At 43.0% G+C, this 18,014-nt stretch overlaps 1 protein-coding gene across 2 annotated transcripts in view; it reads left to right on the top strand.

Annotated features, from left to right (window-relative positions):
- Nucleotides 1-18,014, top strand: part of dock1 (dedicator of cytokinesis 1) — a 193,787-nt gene that overhangs the window by 156,225 nt on the left and 19,548 nt on the right. For both annotated transcript variants that reach the window (XM_030077881.1, XM_030077882.1), the window contains 8 exons: nucleotides 280-369; nucleotides 644-748; nucleotides 5,547-5,688; nucleotides 5,979-6,060; nucleotides 8,264-8,348; nucleotides 9,627-9,713; nucleotides 11,732-11,908; nucleotides 13,005-13,088. In XM_030077881.1, the coding sequence (XP_029933741.1) occupies nucleotides 280-369; nucleotides 644-748; nucleotides 5,547-5,688; nucleotides 5,979-6,060; nucleotides 8,264-8,348; nucleotides 9,627-9,713; nucleotides 11,732-11,908; nucleotides 13,005-13,088 (852 nt within the window). The remainder of the gene's footprint in view (nucleotides 1-279; nucleotides 370-643; nucleotides 749-5,546; nucleotides 5,689-5,978; nucleotides 6,061-8,263; nucleotides 8,349-9,626; nucleotides 9,714-11,731; nucleotides 11,909-13,004; nucleotides 13,089-18,014) is intronic.

Raw genomic sequence — 18,014 nt, forward strand, 5'->3', positions numbered from 1 at the left:
TTCGCAAGCTCTCAAAGGGAAGGCATCGTAGTTATAGCTTATTGGATCAGAGAAACAAAGTAATATTGACATAAAGCTCTTTTATTCCAGCACACTTCCAGTTGTGTTCAAAGCAGGTGTAGCTCAATAGCTTTTTAGATTCATTTGTTAGACAAGTTTGCATTGAGTACCACTGCCTGTGAGATAGCTTCAGTTATCTGTAAATGGAATTCATTCTCCTAACTTGTACCTTGATAATTAACTCATTTGCTAACTGTCTCTGCTTATATGTCTTCATAGATGTGGGAGGAAGCAATCATTTTGGGAAAGGAACTAGCAGAACAGTATGAGAATGAAATGTTTGACTTCGAGCAGCTTAGCGCATCCTTGGTAAGTGAAGTTATTGTCATGAATGGAGTGAAGGACGTTATTCCAGACTGATACTCTAAACAAAAAAAAATCAGGCTAGAGCACCTCTCTCATCTGTAAGCGAGAGAGAGAGAGGGATCTACAACATGCATTATGCATGTATATTTGTACGTGCTCATGCATCTAATGTACATCTCATTGTATACAGCTGTTTTTTGGCTTACGAGTGTTGAATGCATATTTTTTCTCTGTGAATGTCCATGTCTCTGAAACATATCATTGTGTCCTACAACAGCGGAAGCAGGCCCAGTTCTATGAGAACATTGTGAAGGTCATCCGGCCCAAACCAGACTACTTTGCCGTAGGATACTATGGCATGGGCTTCCCCTCCTTCCTACGGGTAAGTGCACACACCAACATACTCTCACAACTTTCTGAGGCTGGCACATGTCCGATAAGTCTCACTTCTTCTACCTGCTCATTGTGGGTGAGCTACCTGTCAAGACAAATCCTAAATGTAACACTGCTAGTAGCCTTTGGCCTCAGTCATTTCCACTCTGCTCACTCCCATGAATTTTAGATACTGTGGCGGAAAACAATGTTTAACATCCCATCTGGTCTGATTTTCAGTTTCTTTCTCACTCACAAAACATAAACTGCGAATTATGAGCAGCTGTTTTGTGTGTGGGCTGCAGAGAAGATCCAGAACATGCTGGACGGATGCCCCTCAGTGTGGGATAGAGAGTTGTGTCTCCCTGAAAAAGGGCAGAGAGCTGAGGCAGATGTGAAGGCAGTGTGCAAAAATGAACTGGAATGAACTGGCATCAGCGCAGCGAGGCTCTCTCTCTCTGTCACCCTCTCTCAGTCCTTCTCTATCCTATCCAAGATGTGTCTGTTTTAACAGCTCTTTGATATCTACTCACCAGCGTTACGCAGTGTCTGAGGTGCCACTGAGTGCATATCAGAGCTCATATGCTTTGTTTCTGTGAAGGGGCTCTTGTTCTTCTCATTCACACCCACCATCAAGTTTCATTTAGACAAAAAATGAAACTGATTTAGGGATATTTCTTTGTGATATGTTGTCATAGCAGGCTTGGTTCTAGGTCAGGGTGTTTCTTCGGAGCTTACGGCGGAGAAACAAATGGTAAGTCTGAGAAAGGATGACTGCTGTGCCTTTATTCCCTTTCACACAGTTGTTCTTAGGCTGTCATTCAGCAGGGCTACTATCTGTTGAAGCGCTGGCTTTCCTCTCCTTTGGGAATTCCAGCCGTTTTTATCGCACAAGCAACCAAACCACAACAAATGGCCCAAAAATCCTCGTAGAATAAGACAATCTGAAAGGTCTGCTCAAGAACAGTGATCCTGTGATGGTAGTCCTTTTAATGCCATTGTGAGGAGCAGCCATTTCTCCAGGTTCTGTTTCTACTCTATAGCATTTTCCATGTACCCCTCCTAACCCCTTTCATCTGGCAGGGCAGAAACTCCATTAGTGATAGGGCAAGCTGCGCTGGCCTAATCTAACTGGCTATTTAAAAGGCCTTGGAGGATTGCATTGAGTCCTCTTTCTTCTTTCCCTTTTATTTTGTTGGCAGTTGGTCGAGCCTGCTACAGTAAACCAGAGCAGGTGTATGCCAGTCTTAAAGACCCCTTCCACTCAAAAACGGGTTTTCTTTTTGGTTTAGTGTTCTTGGAATTTGTTTTCACATTTCTCCACTGAAGGGGAGAGGCTTGTTATTATTTTGCAGAAATCTGGTTTTGTGCCAGTTGGTGACGTCACAAGTGATGGTGTGAACTTAAATATATATAAGTCTTCGGCCAAACAAATGTTAAAATAAAAGCTATGACCAACACAAGCTAGACATATGATACCTGCAGTTAGCCTGCCGTAGCTAACGTTAGCTCAACACCAGTTAATGTAAACAAGTGGAGTTAGTCTTGGAGAGAGCAGCGGGCAGGCATGGCTCCTCCCTGCAGCAGCCTTAACTTTTCTCTCCAGCTGCTTGGTGGGCATCGCGGTGCAGTGAGTCAGAGTTGGAGTGGGCGAGTGACAACGTGACACTTTAATTGCAGTAAAAAGTGGTTCTCAGGGAGGGGTGAATACTTGTGCATCTAACAGATTTCTGCTTTTTTGACCTAATTATTGTCTCACAACAAAAAATATTTTGCACCTTCAAAGCATTATGCATGTTGTTTTAATCAAATGGTAAAAAGCCCAATAAAGTGAATATGAATTACAGGTGGTGACACTGCAAAATGTGGAAAAGTCCAAGGGGGGTGAATATTTATACAAGGCACTGGCTGTGAGGCATTTTGTCCTGATGGAGAGCTAAAATCTGTCTATACAGTAATTATAGTCAGTGCTCCCACCTCATGGCCATCACATTGTCCTGTTTCATGACTCTTGACTTTGTACCCCCTCTTGATATATTTCATAATTACATATTAGTGTGCAGCTCTGTGCAGGAGTTCAAAGGGAAATATTCATCTCTGGGTAACTAATTAAGATAAATGCTGTGATTTTTTTTGTTTTACTACTATATTGCCATTTGTTTTGCAGCATTGCCCAGGCCTGAGGGAATAGTCAATTACATGAGAAAATCAATACTCTGATAAAAGCATTTTGTACCCACCCCCTTAAGAATTGATTTTATGCAGAGTTGCCTAATTCAGCTGCTTATGATGTATTAGTTGTTAATGTGGTTAGACGTCAGGATATTTGCTAATCGTATAGTGCTCTAGTCTAAATCACAGAACCCGTTTGGAGCTGCAGACACAATTGAGTCATCATTCTCCAATATCTCCTTTTGTATGTCCTGTAAAACTCTTGGGTTTTGTTTATTGGTTTGGTGCTGCTGGAGACTAAATGCCTGTATTACTGGCCAAGGAAAGTACGGTGAAGACAGGCATGGCATGTTTATCTTAAGTCATCATTTCAACCTTGAAACTCACAAAACCTTGTGAAGGGAGAAGCTCCAAACCATGATTTAAGGCTAATGTACTTGTTTGCTCTGTAAAGAATTGCACCTTACTTTCAGCCTTTAGAGAGACTGGAGAAATTCTCAAAGACAGATTTCCTGCAGTGTCTCTCAACTTATATCCAATTGCTGTATTTCCCCACCTCTCCCTTCTCTTCCTATCAATGCTAAACTTTGTTTGATCTCTGTACTGAGTTACTTGTGAGTACCCAGGTTACAGAAGAGCTTAGGGTCTCTAAAAGTTGATTTGAAATATGTATCCTAACGCACCACATCGCACGACACTGGGATATGAGCTGTCATGTTCTATCATTCAAAATGTTCTTCAGACACACCCCTCAGCACAGTAACGGAGATGAGGAAAAGTTCCTGGCTCATACATTTTTAGGAACACGCCTTGCACTTCTCTCATATAATGTATTTTTTTGTTTGGCATGAACCCAGATGACCTTTTTATCAGTCACCACTTCAGCTGAACCTCATTCGATCCCACAATAGATTGAAAGGAACGGCTCATACATCTTCCAAACCTTCATCTACTGCTGACAGAGTTTTCTGTGCAAGTATCACTGCCAAGATAGTGTGACGTGTTTTCCCATAAGCAAAGTTTTCCTACGGCTCTTAACCTCTTCAGGCCTAAAGCTAAAAGCCCGCCCAGAGCAGAACAGGCGGTCAAGGAAATCTTGACTGTCTGTGTTTCATTTAAGCTTGTTTATAACAGCAACACTGTTATTCTTTTGTCTCTATTTGACTGTGTTTTTCTGCTCACCAGCCAAGAAAGAAAGATCATTTCAATATGAATTATTTTCTCAATGATGGTGATTTTCTTTGCCATAACTAGCCAGTCTGGGTTTGAGGATAATGAAAATGAGAATTGTGACATTGAGATGAGCACACACGCCACCAGAATGTTAAACAATAGACTGTGAATATGCTTTTCTCTGGTGAATAGACTTGCAATGCGCAGTGACAGAAAAACATCCTGTTTCCGCGATCAGTTTTGAAAGATTTCAAATAAAATAGACAACAAATTTTACAATTGTTCACCAGCTGAAAAATTGCAGCCACTTATTATCAGGCAGGTCTGGCTGATTCTGCTGTGGTTGGAATGGATGACTCTGGAAATCAATGTGCTTTTGTCACCTCGCCACATCTGTCAGAGCAAATTTGAAAATGGTCCTGGGCATATTTCATGGCCGCATTTCATTTAATTAATTGGGAAATTGAGGTGTGTGATATGCATGAGCATACGGCCTGCTGTGTGCGAGCTATTGTGCAGCGCGGGTCTGGGAAGAAAAGGAGAGGAACCATGGCAAGAGAAGAAGATCTGGGTTAAACACGCCTATGCCAAATGGATATGTGCTGTATATTTTATCTGAATAAAGGCCTTACCTGACAGCTCTGTTCACTGTGTAATGTCTATGTTAAGCTCATGAATGAAGCCAGTGAATCTCAAGTGGCCCTCTATGAGATGTAGAGCTTACTGATGTCCAGAGTAGTTCAAGCTCCCATTACCAGAGCGCTGTGAACAGTGTGATGGGGGATTGAAATAGCTGAGGCATTAAAAGCAGCGCAGTGGGTTTGAGCCACTTCTTCAGTAGCACTAGATAGCAGCAGCCTTTTGTGTGAGAGGCCCCAGCAAACGGCTAGCAGCCATGTGGAGTGTGCTCAACGCTCCAATTTTCTGAAACAAGTCCTCCCAGTACAAGCCCACAATGACCTCAGCTGGGACTGACTAATGATTGAAGAGGTGCCAAGAACTTGCTATCACCGTCATTTTCAAGTGTTTAATATGGACATTATGATTATGTATTTCAACCTGGCCTCAGTGCCTGGCCAAGTTATTTTACAAATCAAAGCTGTTATCACCTATGTAAGTTAGATTAAGTATCACCATTTTATCATTGTCCCTTGTCTCTCTTTAGCCCAGTACCATCACTAAATTAATTCTAGCTACTCAAACTAATGTCCCAGTGAAATGGCCTATTAAATGACATTGTAATGCATAAGTACCACCATATTCCTTCTCAGATTTATAAATTGGTTTCAGTGTGTACAGTATGTCTACCTAGTGTGGGCAAATCACTAACCTCGTAAAGGACTGTGTGTTTTCCTGTGTGTGTGTGTGTGTGTGTGTGTGTGTGTGTGTGTGTGTGTGTGTGTGTGTGTGACACATGCTCTGAACATGCCCAAGGTCTCACAATATCCTTTGTTGTCTTTCAGAACAAAATGTTCATCTACCGTGGGAAGGAGTACGAGCGCTGGGAGGACTTTGAGGCTCGCCTCCTCACACAGTTCCCAAACGCAGAGAAGATGAAGACCACCACTCCACCCAGTGAGGACACCAAGGGCTCCCCCGGACAGTGTATCCTCAGCTCCAATCATGGTTTTACAATGCAGTACAAGTTCTGTTATTTTTGCTTTTGAGTTATTGGATTGTGTTTGCATGAATAATATTAGCATACTTTTTCCATGAGGGTTTTTAGTGCAACATAAAACTGAAAAGAAGCATCATTTTCATATTCTCGTAAGCCAGGATGCGTACTCACTATCAGTTATTTCTCATTCATGGTCAGCTTAATATCAGTCTGTTTTGATGGGTTTTTCTGTTGCTTAAGCTCAATGTTTCATTTTTCCTTGACGCCTCTGCTAAAGACATCCAGTGTTTCACAGTGAAGCCCATCCTGGACCTCCCTGCTAAGTTCCAAAACAAGCCTGTCTCTGAACAAATAGTGAGGTACAGTAAGCAGGATACCGCCCGCTCCATACAGACTCATTTATTTACAATTACAGTTTGTGTTATTCAAAATCACACGGCATGCACTTCAATTCAGCAAGCCCAATTTACTTTCCCCAGTCACACTAAAAACAATTTAGAGAGCTTGCGAGGACGTGCACAACTACAGTAGCATTTTCTCGAGTGCAGTGGGTAAAGGAGCGAGGCAGAGGAGGTGAATAAATCTAAATGTAAATGTGTGTGTGTGTGTAGAACAAACAGTGGTTGACCTTCTTGTAGCTCTCTTGGTTATTAACTTCCTCCAGCCTCGCAGTATTAGCTACAATGCCAGGCACGACGTTGTTTCTCTGACATCATTACCGCCTTGGCATGGAGCGGCGGGGCCCCAGCAAACAGCGGGCCCCTTCACACCCGCTTGTTTGCCCAACCTGCATGCCAAACACACGCTACATAGCTCAGCTGTGCAAACTCGCTTTGATATGTCAGGGCCGATGCCACCCAACGCAACACTGGACATAATTAAAAGAAGATATTTGCCTGGAAATGTTTGTATTTTTTCAAAGGATAGAGATTTTACCTTTAGGCAAATATATCTGGGCGTTGATGTTATCACACAAGCCTGCGGCGCTGGTCACATCCCCTTGCATTGATCCCTCCAGCAGCCTGTTGGCTTGTTTGCTAACTGGGTCTGATTGGAATATGTAACTCTGTTAATAGCCTGGATTAGACAGCCCTATGTGGGGAGCGATAGAGGACTGTTCCACACCAACCATTTGCTCTGCCTGTCTCCCTCGGCCTCTCTCTGTATGTACACCTCCCTGTCTCGCTTTCTTTCCCACCTCTGCTCTCTCTCTTTTCTCGCTCTGCCTCTTCCTTTCGCTGTCATGTTCTTTCTCTCCGTCTCGCCTCGCCTTTCCCGCTCTTTGTCCCTTTCTCTGTCCCTCGCTCTGTTTTGTCTCACTTATTGTCTCTCCTTCTATGCAAAAGATCAGTGGTGCATAGCAATGAGACTGAGCTGTGCGAGCCAAAGGGTCACAGCAGCAGGCAGAGCATACCCCATCTGACCTTGCTTTGTCCAAACCACGCCACTGCATCATCTCCAGCCCGCCAGCTAATGGAATGTAAAAGACTTAATTGGGGTGGCAGAGCTGCTTTAAAGCCGCTTTATTAATCTGTTTATTAGATCAGAAGCTCCAAGGCTCCGTTTTTTGAGGTTCAAGCCACACTCTCTCGACTAATTTTTGCACAAGCCTTATCATGGTCATTAAAGACTTTGTTGCCGTTTGTGACCAAGCGCGGGCAGGGAAATATGATTTTGGGTAGAACAGTAATGGCTGTCAGTGGAAGGCCAGTGAGGTCCTGAATCCAGGCTTTTTGCCCGCCTGGGACTTGATTGACACACACGGTTTGTGTGCTCTGTTAATCTGCCAGCAGAGCACACAGAGCGGACAGCTTTCATCTGCACAACATTAACAATCTCATTTGTTCAAAGAAGAGCGGTCCCATTTCAACGTGTTCCTATAGCTGCTGCTACAAACAGAAAAGGGCATCGGCTTTGAAACGGCATAGATTCTTTTGATATTTTATTCATGACAGTTTGCTAATAAAGTCAAACTCCACTCAGCGAACCATATGGCATGTTTTTAGGAATGGGGAGAATGCAATATGCAGTGTGAGGATAATAGTAATGTACTCACTTGCCAGGAGGGTCCTCTCTCAATGTGAATGTCGATTCGTGTCTGCAGGAGAGGCAGATAGGGAGATAGAGAAAGTGAAAGCGTCTACCTGTGTGGGAGGAAGCACGTGCATGTGCCTACGTACTCTGTGAATCTCAGACAGCTGCTCCCGACAGCCTCCGTAACGCTATCATTTTCCCGGTGTGAAAAGTCTATTAACCTGACTTGGGGAGGTTCAGCCGTGCCAGTGATGTGCCTCTGTCATGTACGGCACAGTTCCTCCGCACGTCTGACCAAGACGACTGCCTCCAACTCCAAAATGAATTTATTTTGTATGTTGATGAGACCATTTCTGCCCCAGACAGCTTGTCGAAGCCAACATGCTAAATGCCACAGCTCCTGGCGAATCCAGTGTGGAAGCGCTGTGTCCTGTGTTTGACCTGAAGCAAAGCAATCAACCTTTGAATCAAGCTGTAGATTGCCCATAACACTTTTAATTTACTCAGGTGCTGGTCTCTCCTCCCCAGCTTCTACACAGTAAATGAAGTCCATAAATTCCAGTATTCCAGGCCAGTGAGGAAGGGAGAGAAGGACCCAGACAACGAGTTTGCGGTAATTTTTTTTTTTTTTTTTTTTTCTCTATGACTTAGCTTTTTATGTACGGTTCACAACTGTTAGAAGTATTGAACATAGCCAAATGTACACTGCTTAATTTAAGCTGATTTGCATTGCAATACATAATGCTCTGTAAATGTGAAAGTTGGTGGATATTGGTCCCTCATAAAGGAGTAAACATATTAGCATCTTGGTATGTGTTTTTACTGCTTCTAATTAATTCTGTGTGCTAAACCTTGCTGTCCATTTGGTTGTCAGTACATATCAATAATATTCAGGTTACAAATAACAAGGCCACATCCACTCAACCAATTAAACCCATTCACACATCTCCTCATCAAGTAAATTAGCTCCATATTTCTACCATGCCATCACTTGAACAGAGGAGGATGATGCATTTTACTCATCACGCCGACTTACTCTATTACGCTGATAGACGGCTAGGACTCCCTCTGGCCTGCTAGAGAGGTGCTTGGATAGCTATTGCTATGATGACACATGGTGTATGTCAAAGCTGTTAAATATACAAACGCATCTGTGTAATTTGCCATCTCTGAAAACCCTGTCAGAGCGTGAGAATATGCTCAAATGCTGACACTCCTTCACACATTTCAAACTGATCCACTTAATTGTTCAAATGGGGGTATCGTTTTTTCTTGCCCTCTTACACTCTGATGAAAAAGGCTTGATTGTTGAACCCCCCTGCACACACACAAACACACACACCCACACCCACACACACACACACCGTAGCCTTCCCAGGTGAAATAATCTCTTTCTTTTTCCCATGGTGTGATTTTTTTTCTTCTTTTTTTTTCCCCTTAAGATTTGGAGTCATTATTTGAGCTCCAGTAGTGTGTGTATGATGTATTAAAAGAGAGTCCCTCTCATTTGGGCTGTCTGTGAGCAGTGCCTTAATGAGCTGCCATCCAGGCAGTCTGCTACAGGACAAGGAAGAGGGAGAGGTGCTCATCCACAGATAACAAAGACAATGTCTGTTCCACCCACACTGCTCCCACCAGCCGGCCTTTAATGGGCTTTTAGCGGACAACCATTACATCACCTCACTCTTGTTCACGTTAACAACAGTCTTAAAGCTTGTTATAATGTGTTTTGGACAAAAACTGCAGATTGATCCATTTAAAGTGTCTTATCATGCCTGTAGAGTTTGCCTGCGATCTTCCTAAATGTCACGGCATTTTTTTCAAAGTTCTAAACATGTTTTGTTTGTTTGTTTGTTTGTTTGTAATTTTCTCCCTCTCATTTCATCTGTAGAACATGTGGATCGAGAGAACTACCTACACGACAGCATACAAACTACCTGGCATCCTGCGCTGGTTTGAAGTCAAGTCAGTCTCCACGGTGAGTACGCAGGGACTGTGTGCCAAGCTGGCCTCCTAATCAGATGAGGATCTGCGGCCTTGCTCAGAGGCAATCGATATGATTTGTCCACTTAAGCAGTGTAGACAGCAGTGTGGACGCAGGCATGCCACTGCCTGGACTAACGTCAGGGCACGTTCTTCCCCGGCCAGAGGCTCCGCATTGATCTACCAAGCACTCTTTAAAGCCCTTTTTTCTGTGGAAAATAGCTACACAGCACAAACACCACAAGAGGAGATCAGCCGCTGCGGTCAGAACTCACTTACTGTTTATTTTCCTTTTATAGAATTACCTGAATTGCGGCATTGAAAATCCGTTGATGAGAGGTCGGTCTCACTGCAGCAAATGACTTAAGTGTTTACAGTAGCACTTCCAGTGGGCACATTTCCACATTTCATCGCACTGCATGCATTAAAGTTTTATTATTCTACTCTTGTTTTGACTAATTAAAATGCAGGTCTTGTGCCCTTTCTTTGGGCTGAGATGTTGTGAGCGTGAAGACGGAGCTTGCAGGGAGAAAAAAAAGTACAGGAGTATCAGTTGGAGCGCAGGAGTGGGTTACAGTATCAGTCAGAGCCCAAACGCCTGCCTCATCCTTTTAATGTGTCGTTATTTTGTCCAAAAACAAATGCGCTACTTAGCGTAATTAGTCTGGCTAAGTATTATGCAATCAATTACACTTTATTTGTCGCTTTGATTAGTTCTTTTCACGTCTGTGCTGGTGAATAGCCTCAGTAAGTGACACTTCTCTCTTCCTCACTCCCATCCCCACCACCAGCACCACCACCACCACTCTCCCTCCCAGTGTCTCTCTGTTTCCAGGGTTTTTCCATTGTGTGCTCTTTAGCCGGTTATCTTTAGCCGGGCTGGTTACTCCAGTCTCTGTGTGGCTCACACTATATTCATAGCGCCCAAATAACTGGGCCACCACACACACACACACACACACACACACACACACACACACACACACAACATTCAGCCTGGGCAGTCAGCTCACTTCACTGCTCCTTCTGGCCTCCATGGCCTTAGCACAATCATTGCAATACATAAAATTGATTTTCCCCAAGTCCTGGTTTCACACAGTGCAACATTATTCTCCGTTGCCACACTAATTCAGAGTAGAGGTATCTTCCTTCAGGCTGGGTTGGAACATACTGTCAGGAGCAGCTTGCCCTCCAGATGAGCCAGGGAGAGGCCAGGTCCCCCAGGTCAGCCTCTCTATTTAAAGCTTAATGACTGGGCTGAGATTCACCCAGCTAAAGCCCTCCATCTGACAATGCTTTTTACTGAGTTGGCCTGGGACAAACCAGCACAGATTGGAGATTTGTCACTCTGGCACAACATCTCTATTTTCTGGCTGGGGCCTAAAGCTGACATTTACTCAGACGAACCACACGTGTGTCTCCTGCGTTCCTCTTAGCAGTGTGCAAGGAGATCTTATCATGTTGTTGTTTGTCTGTTTTTTTTTTTTTTTTTCCTCCTCCAAGTCATCAGATTGCTCCCTTGTGGAGTTTCATAGATTGAGAGTAGAATTCCTCTTTTCACATGGGTAGCAGAATTACACACCCATTTAGGCTTTTAGTCACTTTGGGAGCAGCGTGTCCAAATATTTTATTAATCTTTTCTCACACTCACCAATCATGTTTTGTTGACGTGGGAGTTGAAATTCCCCTACACTGTACGCTATCCATCCTCATTTGACAAGTTGCGAGTTAATGTATGGGCAGCATATGAAATGATTCATTGCTGCCCTAGCCTCGATGATTTATGTGTGTAGTTAAGGGTTCCCAAGCCCATCTTCTAATAACGTATCCCTAGTCGTTAAAGACAAATGATTCCACTAGATGGTTGGGGTGAGGTTTTACAGAGATGGTGGCTTGTATATGTGTGTGTGTGTGTGTGTGTGTGTGTGTGTGTGTGTGTGTACGTACTGTATGTATACAGGTGAATAAATACTGAGCATAAATGATGACATCTTCACTTACTGTCTTGTACAGGAGGAGATCAGTCCCTTGGAGAATGCCATTGAAACCATGCAGCTCGCCAATGAGAAGATCAGCAGCATGGTGCAGAGGCATCTCAATGACCCCAACCTTCCCATCAACCCCCTCTCCATGCTGCTGAATGGCATTGTGGACCCAGCGGTCATGGGAGGCTTTGCCAACTATGAGAAGGTAAGAATCAGTGAAAAGACGCAGTTCTCGCTTAATTCTGTCACAGTCATGAGTCTCCTCTGTAACTCTTCATGGAAAAATCTGTTCGGCTTCACAGGAACAAATAGTACTCCGACACTTTTTTATGTTATTGGAAAATAGACATGAGGACTGCTTTTAATAAATCTGTTTTGCGTGTGACATGCATATTTTTAGGCTTTTAAATTAGCCACGCAATGCACGTGTGAAAATATATTCCAAACTAATTCAGATGTACAGTATTTTTGCCCAAGCTGGAGTTCATACTTTGAAACTCTGTTGAATTGCAAAACACAAGCCCATGCATATTCCATGAGCTCGAAGCACTCAAGCCATCAACCTTGATAATAACATTTTTCATAATTTCACATATGACCACTCATATATTGTTGTTCTCATAACATCATAGGTCATTAGAAATCTGTTTTTGTTTGATATCAGCTGAGCGTTTCTCTTCTGAGAGGCTCAACTAAATCATCTTTTTTTTTTTTTTTCCCGCCCTGTTTTTCATCCCATCTCGGGTGCTCTTGTGCTTTATGGGCTCCACATTTTGTTCACAGGAAGAGCGTAGCAGCTCGTCTGTGAGGGGAGACTCTCTTACCTTGTGTTCGGTGATAAAACAGTCATAGCCTGTTGGTTCTCAGCATATATCACTGCTTGGAATGGATTCATATTTGTCAGCTGAAACAGTGCAGTATGAGTCAGAGGAGGAACGACATGTGAATTCTTTGCCCTCAGGTCATTCCTTCCTATCTGTGAGATAGTGGAGCCAGTGGAGGCGAGACCAATGCCTCAGCTGAATTATTCTCATCTTTCCCCGCGTCCCTCAATCATTTTTCCCCATCTTTTTGCCCCCCCCATCCTTTTCCCCTTGACATTCCCCAATTCAGTTTGCCCTTCCTCCTTCCCTCCTATGTCTTGTTCCTCCTCTCTCTCTTTTCCTATTTTCCACACTCCTCCTGTCCTGCTGCTTTCCCCCGTTTCCTCTCTCCTTCCCAGCTCCACTCTACATGGAAACACCCCACCACCCCCATACACACATGCTCTTAATTTCTTGTCTGTTTTCCTTCCCCTCCAGGCCTTCTTCAGTGACAAGTACATGCAGGAGCACCCTGAGGACCTTGAGAAGATTGAGAAGCTGAAGGACCTCATCGCCTGGCAGGTGAGACTGAGGCTCAAAATGGTGAATCATTTGTCTGTGTGTGCCAAGTGCATATAATGCGCAGACTTTTCACCTTTACTTGAAAAGGGTTCAAGCCATTGGTGTGCAGCCTAGTGCTCACTTACCTGGCTGCTGGACCAACAGTGTATGCTATGGCCTCCTCCACAATATACGGATTTTTTTATTTTTCATAAAATAACATATTCCATCATATTCAACCTTTTTTCTGTGTTCCATGGCACATCCATAGAGCAGGGAGATAGACGTACAGTACATGCAGCCAGTGATACTGGGTTTAGCATGGATTAGAACTGTGTGGAGTAGATGAGGAGGAAAGATATCACATCAGGAGCTTAAGGTAAATACTGCAAAATTATTTCTATATGTGAAATACATTATGATTTCTTTATTTGTGTGAGACAGCTTTCGGCTGTTCCCTCCTACAACTGTTACAAACACGACATTTACATGCACACAAGCAATCAGATTATTGTGAATAACTGGATTATGGAAATAAATCACAGAATGCGTTCACACGTGTTACCGTACCTTACCAACTCTGATTAATCAAAATCCCTGTACACATTCAGCCACCCAATAATTGGGTTACCCCCACCCCACTCCCATTTTTCCCTGGAGCGTTACAGCAGTGCCTCAGCCGACTGGAGAGCACCAAGTCAGTCTGCCTGTTGTGGGGATTTCCCCAATGGGGGCGACATATGTGTTTTTGATTTACTCTTTTTTTCATCAGACTTTCATCAGAAACATTCCTCAGTGCGGTGCCGTTTTACTCTCCGGGACGTTGTACAGTGTGTATTTATTGTGTGTATCATGTTAGTTTCCTTATCCGCTTTCTCCCCTCACACATGCGCACACCTCAAAAGCTGTTTGGAAGTTTGCGTAAGGGCACACATGGCACAATAATCAGATTTTTCCAGGAGTAATCTAGCTGTTTTACGCTGATTTCTCTTAATTGCTTAAACCAACATGGCATTTGAGAAAACAGATAACTGCCTGTTCGAGGCAAATAACCTCATTACTAAAGTGCATGTAAATGCAGTGAAAGACTCACTGTTTTGAGTAGTCTCAAATGTAACTTCTGTCTAAGTTGAGGAGCTAATTTTAGTGACTCCCACAATTAGTCAGTCGGAGTTGTCACTAGAGATATGGTAGATAGCCATCACTAGTGGAGGAGCTCTACTATGGACACCAGACTGTGTGTTACATCACTTGAATGCCCTCCGTATACACTGTGGTGATGCTAAATGCTACAGGTTATGTGTTCCACTGTGTGTTTCATGGCATTTATGTCTGAATTGTAGTCACCTCACTAAAGCACTGCTGCAACAAAAGCCTCTCCATTAGGGTTTTACTGTGAAAGGTTACAGCTGAGGACACATTATGTCGTTTGAGCAACTTGCATCCACAGGTGACTGCGCTGCAAACTATCCCCAATGACAGCAACTGGAGAGGGGGTGGAGGTGGGGGTGGGGTTGGGGGGGGTGTTAAAGAGTTCAGTGGAGATAATAGCATTGGAGTTTGCTGAAGCAAACATTCTGAAGTTAGGGTGAATGCTTGCACGAAGAGAGAGCGATAGAGAGAGATCAGCATTGGCGGTTTTGCATGCACTGCACCCTCACTGAGCCTGAAGGAAGTGCACACACAGCAGACAAGGCATACACATACACGCAGAGATACACACACTTTCAGAATAAATCACAAGCACAGCACATGACGCACACTGTTTTTCGAACAATTTGAATTTGACCCTGAGTGCCAGTTTTGGTGTTGCGACTCTCATCTAATTGCCACTTTTATTACTGAGCAAGTCGTGGTTTCCTGGCTTTTGGGTCACCCAGTGATTTCTGCAGCACAGTGCAGGGGCGTCCATGTCTGCAGAACATGGGATGGGAAGACTTCTTTCTACTTCCTACAATTGCTTCCAAAGAAAGAGGAAATTAATTAAATTGGAGAGAGTTTTGTCCCCCACTCTTGTGCACATTGTTGTGCTCTGTATCTCTTATGGAACTCTTCTGAATCTGAATAGTAAAAGTGTTTTGTCTTTGTGAAGCCTTTTGTCTTCACAAGCCATGATGATTCACACAGAAATATGTCAGTCTCATGTTAGTCCCCTGCTTTCGACATTGTGTTCGTACAGCTTGAGATCATTCATAATGCTTCCTCTTGGCCCCTGTACAGTAGCTTGGCAGGAAGATAAAAAAAAAAAAAAAATTGGAGGCTTTTATGTTTTTTGTGTTGCAGTATTTGGTGAAAATCTCTGCAAATCTGAGATGATGATGATGATGATGATTTTTATGAGAAGTAGCAGAAGTAGTACTAGTTATTTTTTGTTATTATCATTGATTATTTACTTATTTAAAATTATATTACATTTTAGGCACCTCCATGGGGCATACAGCAGAAAGATAAATTACGACAGGGAGTGAGCCTATTACTTAGTCTCTCATTAACTCCCAAGCCAACTTGTGGCATATTAAAACTGATAAAGCCGTAACATTTATCAATTTTTTTTATTTTTTTAAATGTGAAGGTTACGTAAATACACTTCAGAACTTCAGCTAATTTTCAAAAATTGCCACACTGATTCTGTTTGTGCCTCATTATGGCAGACATGTTTGCTTGATTAGACTTTGCAGTTAAAGATGCTCAGTCATTGATTAATAGCCATCAGTAGTTTAGCATTTACCCTTCATCAGGTAGTCGTCTGGGGCTTAAAGGAGAAATCCACCCCAACTCTTCTAAAACAGTTTTAAAAAAAAAACTTTTTTTGGTGTTGTATTCTTGTCCCTTGACCCATTTTGTTGTCTGGTGGTATATTTTCCTCATTCCTTTAGATAAGTACCTAACATTTAAGACATGACATCACGCTTAGATATTTACAATGGAAGTGCAATGGAGAATGATAGCAGGAAATATTTCAGCTATACAGAACGTAAATGGCAAATATCAGGTTTTGGTGTCAGACAGAATCACACAACAATGGTTTCTTTGTTGACTCAACATTTGTCACCAATGTGCACAATTATACAAAGAAAAATGTATTGTAGAAGAGGCAGAGTGACCAGTTTCTCCACTGAGAATAGCCTCAGTAGAATGCAGTGCAGTTGCAAGACATGTTGTGTTTTGAGTAAAGGATGTAGCCACATCATACACTTGCCCCTGTGTTCACAAAGTAGTTCACTGGCTATATTTAGATGCATGAAAGCAAGTTCGTGCCCCTCTCTGGACGTAGTGAAAGGCTGGGAAATTCTGGTAAATTTAGTAAATCACTATCTTAGTAGAAGTAAATGGGTGGAGTGGATGGTTAGGGGTTACACCTAACAATAAACACTTCATTGTTTCATTAGAAAATAATTGTTTGAATAAACTGACTGTCACAAATTGATAGCTAAAAGGCTTGGGGCATGTGAGGCTGTATTTTGCCTTTAAGGCATATCAGATATTTATACATTCATCTCGAAGCAAAGGTGCTGAACAGTAATGTCTGAAAGGCTTTTTCCTTTTCAAAGACTTGTGTTGGAGGCAAAATAACAGCCAGTCTTAATAGAGCTGGTTTCATTTCAGTGTCATTTAGAGATCTGAGCTGAATTAAAATCATGTTAGATATCACATTGCAATTCTAAACGGATTCCCCAGCCTCAATCCGCAGTGGCAATTAGCAAGAAGCCTGTTGCACATCCCAGTCATACCCAAGATAAAAGAGTTGCTCTAGCTTGGCAACAGTGGCAGGTTAGAAATGTCCATCACGTCCTATTGAGCAAGTGTTTGAAGCCTTGGCGCAGCCAAGACGTATCGTACACTGGCACAAAAAAAACAGTGATTAAGGCCGTTGTTTGTTGTGTTCATCACAGAGGCATGTCATAGAGAAAACAGAAATACAGTCGCCAAGCCCACGCCAAACACACACAGGGAACTTTTAAAGACATGACTAAAGCAGAGATGTTCATTTGAAATGGCTTCAGCTGTCTTCTAGCCAGAGCCAGCATGCTTGTTTATCTCACATCTTGAATCTGTCTAAACAAGACAAATGAAGGAAAGCCTTCTGCAATCAACAAACTAAACAGGGAGAAATGAGCCAGTGTGCAGTGTTATTCTGAAATACCCATTGTCCTCATTTACTAATTAGAATGGAAATGAGCAACTGGAAATTAGTAAATTAGGTATCATAAAAGCTCCCTGGCAAATACAAGGTAGATGTTTTTCATTGTGTTGTACCTGGGTATAATGGACCGCATTTCTGTAAGCTCTGGGTGTAGCTGGTAAAAGATCTGGACAGCTGCCTTTCATAGTAAGTGAAACTTCCCAGTGGTAGCATGATCTTCCCTATTAAGAGTTGTGAAGGGTAGCTGAGTGATCAATGCATCTAATCAGAGAGCTGAGAAGGCCCTTTTCAGTGCACACTGGGTATGAGGCAACAAAAATATCAGTGTGAACAGACAGAACTTGAAAAAGTCAAAAACAGTTTGTCAATTGGAGTTCCCTCTCCTGTGATGCCTTTTGATGAAGACTTTTTTTTCTTTGCATGCACTTTTTGCTCCCCTCGCCTCACATGTAGAGTCCGTCTGCCTGTTATTCTGTCTGAGTGACCTTTGGCTGCTCGCCTCTCCAAGGCCTTTTTCTTGAAAGGTCTTAATATGTCATCATAGCCTTAATACCAGGCACCTCAAAGGCCATCTGGCTGGCTCAGCACCCCAGGGTGGGGCTCTGAAGTCTCTTCACAGTGCATTAGGGAGGGAGAGGGTGATGGGGTTCAGCCGAAAAGAGTGAAGTCTGAAAAACTCTGCTGGTATTAAATAACAGTGCCTGTTTGTTTCATAGTTTTTGTCAGCAGACAGTAGTGTCGCTTGCCTGGTTATAAGTCTCGCCTCCAGTGGCTAATTAGCTGATATTAACATTTGCCTCAGG

This window comes from Myripristis murdjan, chromosome 19 (genome assembly GCF_902150065.1).
Source record: "Myripristis murdjan chromosome 19, fMyrMur1.1, whole genome shotgun sequence".
NCBI classification, from domain to species: Eukaryota; Metazoa; Chordata; class Actinopteri; order Holocentriformes; family Holocentridae; genus Myripristis; species Myripristis murdjan.